This window comes from Triticum urartu, chromosome 2 (assembly GCF_003073215.2).
Source record: "Triticum urartu cultivar G1812 chromosome 2, Tu2.1, whole genome shotgun sequence".
Lineage (NCBI taxonomy): Eukaryota > Viridiplantae > Streptophyta > Magnoliopsida > Poales > Poaceae > Triticum > Triticum urartu.
Window position 1 is genome coordinate 593,763,237 of NC_053023.1, and position 8,775 is coordinate 593,772,011.

Consider the following 8,775-nt stretch of genomic DNA (forward strand, 5'->3'; position numbering starts at 1 on the left):
GTAGGATTCCCCTCCTTTCCTAGTTGGAATAGGATTCGGGAGGGGGAAAGAGGAGAGAGAGAAGGAAGGGGGGGCGCCGCCCCCCTCTCCTTGTCCTATTCGGACTAGGGGGGAGGGGCGCGCGGCCCAGCCCTGGCCACCTTTCCTCTCTTCCACTAAAGCCCACTAAGGCCCATATACCTTCCGGGGGGTTCCGGTAACCTCCCGGTACTCCAAAAAATCCCGATTTCACCCGGAACACTTCCGATATCCAAATATAGGCTTCCAATATATCAATCTTTATGTCTCGACCATTTCGAGACTCCTCGTCATGTCCGTGATCACATCCGGGACTCCAAACAAACTTCGGTACATCAAAATGCATAAACTCATAATATAACTCTCATCGAAACCTTAAGCGTGCGGACCCTACGGGTTCGAGAACAATGTAGACATGACCGAGACACGTCTTCGGTCAATAACCAATAGCGGAACCTGGATGCTCATATTGGCTCCTACATATTCTACGAAGATCTTTTATCGGTCAGACCGCATAAGAACATACGTTGTTCCCTTTGTCATCGGTATGTTACTTGCCCGAGATTCGATCGTCGGTATCTCAATACCTAGTTCAATCTCATTACCGGCAAGTCTCTTTACTCGTTCCGTAATACATCATCTCACAACTAACTCATTAGTTGCAATGCTTGCAAGGCTTATGTAATGTGCATTACCGAGAGGGTCCAGAGATACCTCTTCGACAATCGAAGTGACAAATCCTAATCTCGAAATACGCCAACCCAACATGTACCTTTGGAGACACCTGTAGAGCACCTTTATAATCACCCAGTTACGTTGTGACGTTTGGTAGCACACAAAGTGTTCCTCCGGCAAACGGGAGTTGCATAATCTCATAGTCATAGGAACATGTATAAGTCATGAAGAAAGCAATAGCAACATACTAAACGATCGGGTGCTAAGCTAATGGAATGGGTCATGTTAATCAGATCATTCACCTAATGATGTGATCCCGTTAATCAAATAACAACTCTTTGTCCATGGTTAGGAAACATAACCATCTTTGATTAACGAGCTAGTCAAGTAGATGCATACTAGTGACGCTCTGTTTGTCTATGTATTCACACATGTATTATGTTTCCGGTTAATACAATTCTAGCATGAATAATAAACATTTATCATGATGTAAGGAAATAAATAATAACTTTATTATTGCCTCTAGGGCATATTTCCTTCACCGTTTGGGGTAAAACGGACAAATCAGACGGCCCAGCACGCGGGAGCAAATGGACTTTTGTCCGTTCTGTGTCCGCTTTCGACCCATCCGCGGCCCAAGTTTGCGCCGCTTTTGGGGTGAAACGGGCGCCACGCGGACACGCGGGCCGTCTGCGCGTGTCCTCCCCTGGCCCGCCCGTCGATGGCATAGGGCGGGCCTTTTTTTATCCGCCCCCTCCCTCCCTCCGGCCACACCCTCATCCACTCTTCCTCACTCTTCCCCTCGCTGCCGTCGCCGCCGCTGCCATTGCAGCCGTGCAGTTCGGACGCGCGCTCGCCCAGCCCCTTCCCCTCAGCACCACCGAGCCACCCAACCACGACCACCTGGTTTGTGCACCCGCCGGCCAAATTTGGGGCGGATCCAGTCGGTCTTGAGTTCGCCCGGCTATGGGAGGCCGGGCCGCGCCATGGGCTGGTCGGGCACCTCGCCGGAAGGCCCTGGCAGGGCCGCAAGGCCACATGCAGGCAGTGGCTCCTCCTCTAGCCGCTCGGATCTGCACTGTCGGTGGTCCGCCGACAGATACACGAATGGCGGTCGACCGGGCTCGGTACTTGCCCAAAAACTCGTCTGCGCACCGTTGCCACTCATTAAGTGCGACCACTGTCCAAGGATGGTCGTGCGCCGTGTGTCTACAACTCCGGAACATCCCGGATGGGTGTTCATCAAGTGCTTAAACGATGGGGTATGTGCTCTTTTTAGCTTCGGTTTGTGCTCTAGATTTAACTAGTTGTGCTAACTTTAAATTTTATTGTGTAGCATGGATGTAAGTTTTGGTATTGGGAAGATGAGTACATTGATATATTGATAGAGCGAAATTTAATACATGTTTTCGTGCACTTTTAGCTAGCATAGAGGCTGTAAATAAGACAAATGCACTTGTTGCTAGATTAGAGGCTAGACACGAGATTAGGTGTGAGGAAGCAACATCGACTTCTGCCTTGAAGAAGAAAGGAGGATGACAGGTCGAGTCTCCTCCACAGATCAACAATTAGTGCATCGAGAAGGCCCTAACCCAACTCAAGGGAGCAGTTATGGAAGTTGTGTATCTTCTAAAATGTATTCTTATGGTTTTTGTTTTCTTTGATCTTGCTTTACTAGTCGATATATTTTTCATGTACCAAAAATTAATGATGAAAAAAAGTGAAGGACTTACAAAGAAAAATGTACGCGGACAGGATGCGGCCGGGATGCGTCTGCGCGCTAGGCGCACAGCCACCTCATCCCAAAACAGACCCGGACACGACCCCATCACCCTAACCAAACGGACAGAATTCGGACCAAACGAACGTCCGCTTGAAATCACGTGATGGAGTTGGCCTAACACGTACTCCTACATAGAAACTCCGTTGAGCACAGGGCTACCGCGAGGACGAAACCGCGGATTACCCCGATACGTCGGCCACCGCCCGAAACCCGTGCAATTTCCGGTGCTGGAAGTAGGAGTACTACTCAGGTACGAGTACACCTGTCGACCGCCCGCAACATACGGCCACATGCAGCCGCGCCGCGCGTGCCCAGGTTCCGCGGGAAACGGCCGTAACGGCCAGGTCTGGTCGGTCCTTCCTTGCCGTCCACGCCCAGTCGGCAGCTGCAGCAGGACGGGCGCGTCAAGGCAATCACAGCTGGGGACGCCACAATGAAAGCTCCACGGATCGCCCAACGCCAGCCAATTGTCTAGTCGGTGAGTCAGCCAGTTTTCACGGAAAGGAGAGCTACGGACAGCTGTGGCAGCACTAGAAAACAATGTGAGCCACAATTTCCGACGAGAAAAAAGCTGAGCACCAACCGTGTGATTCCACCTCCTCCCGTAGATGATTTCGTGTGCCTGCGGTCCGTAAGTGTAGCATCGCTGGTCAGCCAGTGCCTTTAAATCCATCGCCGATATTATATGGTTTAATTAAGAAAAAGTTGCAAGGAAAGAAAGAAACCGGCATCCATGGTCCTCCTCCGTCCTCGCACTCCTCATCCCATGTCACCGTCCACCTTGACGCCGGCCGGTGGTACACCACACCACGTGCGCCGCCCGCTCCCGCCACGCGTAGCGCCGTAGGCCACAGGGAGGGGAGCCGGCCGGCTGGGCGATGCTGTGAAAAACAGTCTGAACTGCAAAGCGCCGCGGCGATGCCGTTGGCGCGCGCGGACGCGCACCGGCCGTCGCGCTAGCCGCGCGCGCTCGCGAGCTGGCTCACGGGATTCGCGCGCTCCGCCCGCTGGCGGGTCACCGCGCAAGCGCAATCGCGCTGGGATGCACCGCGCTGGCCGCGGGGTCGATCGAGCATCGAGGGCCCCTGGCCTGCTCCCCGCCATGCGCCATGTCGCCGTCACGTACCGCTCATGGGTTTCGTACCCGGCCCAGTTTCGCAACGCTCGCTTGCGACACGCACTATGTGACCTCAGCCACTCCATCCGGACATGGACACCCGCTTATTTCCCCACCTGCCCCTTCCAAGCTCGGGTATTTTCGGACTAGTAGCTGCTACGTACTACTCCCTCCTTTCGGAATTATTTGTCTCAAATATGGATGTATCTAAAACTAAAATATATCTAGATACATTTATTTCTGCGACAAGTAATTCTAAACGAAGAGAGTAGTTGTGAGACAGAACCATGCTTGTCTCATCTCAAACTAAAAAAAGGTGTAGTAAAAACCATGCAAACTGGACTGATTCGAGATGGATTGATGTGCACAATTCTGTGCACGCGAGACGTAATAACTTCAGATTTCGAGAGCAAACTTTGCCGTGAATATAGCTAGACGACGACGCTGCCAAGCTATGCATCGACCGCATATCACTTCACCCCATACTGTCATGCCGAAGCCGGCAGCACCACCCAACCTACCAACTACAGCAAGATTGTACATACTCCCTTCGGTCCTTTTTACTCTGTATATGAAAATTATTTGAACTTGTATTTCATAAAGTTTGACCATATTTATATGAAAAAATATCATCATCTACCGTGCTAAAGTTATACAATATGAAAATTTAAGTCATGACACATTTACTGATATTGATTTCATATTATGAATGTTGGTATTTTTTTCTATAAAGTTGGTCAAATTTTACGAGGCTTGACTTTAGACAAATTTTATATGCAAACTAAAAAGGAGGAGAGGGAGTATGATATTGCCATCCGGGGCTATAAAACCGGGCCTGGACCGGGGAAGCAGGCAGGAGCCCAGTTGCCCAATTCAGCGGAATCCGAGGCCCTCTTTCGTGAGAAACACGCCGTCCCCCCATTGGCAGGCTGCTGCTGCTCCAGTGCTCCTGAAAATACACTCTACCACGTCGCCCCGCGCCAGCTCCGGCTTTGTCCAGACACCGCACGTCGACACAATCCGATCGATAGTCCAGCCAGCCATTCATCCGCTGCCGTCCTCTGCCTCTGCTCTTATTAGTACGCCCCCACCCTCTCCCTCTCCCACAGTCCCGCGACACCAACAGCTGCGCCAACAGCAACAGCCCAGCTAAGCCCAGCTCGCCCACCACCAGACGTACCACGTACAGAGAGCTAGCAGCACCATCCATGGCCGCCGAGGAGCCCAAGAAGGTGGAGGTGGAGGCGGCGCCGGAGCCGGAGGCCGTCCCTGCCGCGGAGCCCGAGGCCCCCGCCAAGGACGTCACCGAGGAGAAGGCCGTCATCCCGGCGCCCGAGCCGGCCGCCGAGGAGGAGAAGCCCCCCGCCGATGACTCCAAGGCCCTCGTCGTCGTCGAGAGTGAGTCACCCGCCGCTTGCTTTCCGCTGTTTCTTGCTCCCGTTTCAGTCAAATTTGCTCTTGTTTCGGCATGGTTGAATGATGGAAAGAGGGGTGGGCGTGCTACGACTAGGATCTAGTAGGAGCGAGCAACTTTCTCCTGTGTTATTACTAGGAGATGAACAGTAGTTGTAGTACTAGGTTGTGGTACCCATGATCCTGGGATATTATTTGCCTTGCTTTTTCTTTCCCTTCCTCTCCTCACTTTTCCTGGCATGACATGATTATTGCTCCCGTTGTAACACCTAGCCTAGAGTATGATTAATTCGATAATTTTAGTTACGTGTTAGCTGCAATTGTTATTTGGTTTGTGGTTTGGCCACTTTGGGACGCTTTCGCCTATGTTATTCTTCCCTGAATTGCCTGCTTGCGAAATATATCAACACTTGGTTGGTGCCGCAAACAGCTCTGACAAATATCCCAAATGTTTGTCTGAATTTTTTTCCTAAGTTCTAAATGATTTTGTTATGAAAAAGCAGTGGATTCAACCATGGTGCCGCAGATTTTTTTTTCGAACCTGAAGTGCTGCTGAGTTTTGGATGAAACAGAATAGAGAGCGTCTTAGGACAACATAGATAGGTGATGCTGGCCATGTGTAGCTTCACTGAAAATATGTCTGCCAAAATATTTTGGGTTGGAACTGAGAAAAGATAGTTATTGGAACTTTCCTGAATTCCTCACTCCCCCATATCCCTTTGTCCTCTCACTCCATCTGCTCTCCCTTCTCTCTTCCTCCCACCCTTATCCATCCCAATTTCCTTTTTTGGAGGAATCTCAGCTTCACTTTAACACCCTAGAAAGTGTCCAAAATGGTGTGCTCAGGGAAAAGGAACCAAACAGAAACAAAAGCCACATGAAGTTAGTGTTGCACTAGTAGTTGGTTTAGAACAGATAAAACCAGTAGGCGCGCACTCACTAACCGAGGAATCATGCTACAAAAAACAACTCTCATATCTTCTTTTGGTAGGAATAAAGCTATTGTATTTAAGAATGACATATTGTAGTTTGGGACAGGCAGGCAGTTGCTTTCTGTTGCTGCTCTAAGTCATCATAGATGATAGATGCACTACTATGCTATAAATGTTCACTAGTTCAGTTGCTTGCATAGTTGGAAAAGATCGTTCGGTTTTTCTGTTGCTGCTCTAAGTCATCATAGATGATAGATGCACTACCATGTCTATAGGTTGATCCCATGGAAATTCAACATATGGTGGGACCGTATTACTGTTATGAAATGGATAAACATGAAGTAAGTATACCTGTCTATGATAGTTCTTCTCTGGTTTGGCACTCAATCACGGCATGCTCCCCTACCCTCGAAAAAACCAAACACAATGCGAGTAAATAGCAAAATTGGAAGAAACTGCAGGGCTAATTAGCGACAAGCTTTTAACCATACTAGCAAGATGCCCGTGCGCTGCACGGAACATCAAGATGCATTTGTATGAGTAGTTTATCTTGTGAGAGAAAAGGATGAACGAGGAAAAGCCTTATTTGCAAATGTGGATAGGGGTGTGGGTATCTTTTTGTAAAATTGCCATAGTTTCCTTCCTATCCGTCAGATATAAATCGGACGGCCTATATTGTAGGATGGCAGGCACACCATCATCACCAACTCTGTTTTTTATAAGAGTAGAGACTAGTAAGTTTGCACCTAGTAGTCCTCAGAATTATGACCATGCTGGAGTGTGAGTCAAGGATATTCATAAAACTGTGCATTGGATGCGGAAAGTTTAGTGTATGATGACATTGTTAGCCATTCCTTTATCCAGAAGGACTGTAAGTAGCTTTCTATCCTACTCTGTTTGCGTTTGTGGATGGACAAGTTCAGATAATAAGGTAAGTCCTATACAAGTCATCATCATATAAGATCTTAGTAGCGATGGATGCGATGGAAGTTAACTTCTCAAGTATGGATTACGTAATGCTCGCGACACGAGTGGGTATTAAAAATCAGTTAACATTGTACAGACATATGCTAGCTTCTTGCTGCTTAATTACTCGCATATCAAATAATAACGCATCAACTCTGGCTCATAAGATACTTCTACATTTTCTGCTTACCAGAGGTTGCAGATGAACCTGTTGCTGAGAAACCCACAGACGAGAAGGCTGCACACGGCGGCTCAAATGACAGAGGTAATTACTGAATAATTTGACTTCTCCTCTTATCATAGAGTACAACTATGCTAACAAACTACCTGAAAACTCGCTATGCAGACCTCGCTCTTGCAAGGGTGGAAAGTGAGAAGAGGAACTCTTTAATTAAAGCATGGGAGGAGAATGAGAAGACAAAGGCTGAGAACAAGTATATTACTCCTATTCATATTCATCCATTCATAAATTAGCTAGTATGCTTTTTTAATTGTATGGTAGATTTATCACTAATCTGTTATTTTGGATGTGCATGTACATATCTCAAAGGGGCCCTTTAGCCACTTTAATGGTTTCAACTAGGAAACAGAACCTATATAAAGCTTCATCTTAGTAATATGTCTAGTCTTACTCCTAGATACTGAGGATATGTCAACCCGTCTAATTCAAACAATAATAAGAACACCTACAGCGCAACTACCAACAGATATCATGAAAGAAGCTATGTCATTTTGAAGAAAATGAAGAAGTTGTATACTTATAAGTAAACTATGTTGTTTATGTTGTTGAATACATTCATTAATATAAAATTTTCGCATCAATGTCACAGGGCTACTAAAAAGGTATCCGCTATTCTCTCATGGGAGAACACCAAGAAAGCAAACATAGAAGCTCAACTGAAGAAGATTGAGGTACTTTCGTCGTTACCATTCTTTGCATATTATTACATCAAAGGATGAAACCCATTACTGTACAGTTGTGAATATCCATCTGCAATTCTGAACATTGCGCTCTCTCTTGGTATGCCATCCCGCAAACTAAATCTTGTAACTGTGCACACATTCAGGAGCAATTGGAAAAGAAGAAGGCGGAATACGCCGAGAAGATGAAGAACAAGGCGGCAATGATTCACAAGGAGGCTGAAGAGAAGAGAGCGATGGTCGAGGCAAAGAAAGGGGAGGAACTCCTCAAGGCCGAGGAGATGGCCGCCAAGTACCGCGCCACCGGCAACTCTCCCAAGAAAGTCATGGGATGCTTCGGGGCCTGAAGCAAAAACGTTCCTGTTTCACAAATGGAGCAAGAGTGAATGAAGTGTTGATCCGTGCTTGCTTGCTTCCTTCCTTGTTTCTTTCATCCCTCCCAAGTGTGTAGTGTGCCTCGTGTGTAAAGTCTGCCGTCTCTGTATATACACATTGCTCCCAGGACAGGTGCTCGGTTGTGTACATCTTTGATGCTTGACAAGCAACATTCTTATGTGTAGTTAAGAAAGTCACATTTGTTACTACTGTTGACATTAAAGCAGTCGCTTTTTGGTCTCATCCTGGTGCTGATGTTGTTTTCTCCCGCTGCTCTGGTTGAATCCATTCCGTTTGCACCTATAAGGCTATATGGCTATCATGTTGATTTCATCAGGCGGGAACAAACTTGTTGTGAATTACATCAATTTGGGATAACTGAAAAACAGTTTATTAAATGGGCAGTATTGTTCAGTACTAGACGAACAAGTACCGTCAACAAAATCGGTCGCATAATTGGGTAGATGATGCATTCGAATTTATACAACGACGTGATGTCTCGGGGGCCGACGCATGGGGCGGCATCGGGGCCGTTGCCGGGGATCACCGCCGCCGCCCCTACCGGCGGGAGGAAG

At 47.8% G+C, this 8,775-nt stretch overlaps 1 protein-coding gene across 1 annotated transcript; it reads left to right on the plus strand.

Moving 5' to 3' along the window:
- Nucleotides 1-4,514: 4,514 nt before the first annotated feature.
- Nucleotides 4,515-8,441, plus strand: LOC125539030 (remorin-like). The gene is made up of 5 exons (XM_048702390.1): nt 4,515-4,991; nt 7,098-7,169; nt 7,251-7,338; nt 7,735-7,816; nt 7,972-8,441. The coding sequence occupies exons 1-5, from the start codon at nt 4,802-4,804 to the stop codon at nt 8,170-8,172; spliced, it is 633 nt and encodes a 210-aa protein (XP_048558347.1). The 5' UTR covers nt 4,515-4,801; the 3' UTR covers nt 8,173-8,441.
- Nucleotides 8,442-8,775: the final 334 nt, after the last annotated feature.

Bases quoted from the DNA above. Each gene is read 5' to 3' on its own strand.
- LOC125539030 (XM_048702390.1), top strand. From the start codon at position 4,802: ATGGCCGCCGAGGAGCCCAAGAAGGTGGAGGTGGAGGCGGCGCCGGAG. The intron at 7,170-7,250 runs GTAATTACTGAA...CTCGCTATGCAG, and splicing joins CGGCGGCTCAAATGACAGAG to ACCTCGCTCTTGCAAGGGTG. The intron at 7,817-7,971 runs GTACTTTCGTCG...GCACACATTCAG, and splicing joins CTCAACTGAAGAAGATTGAG to GAGCAATTGGAAAAGAAGAA.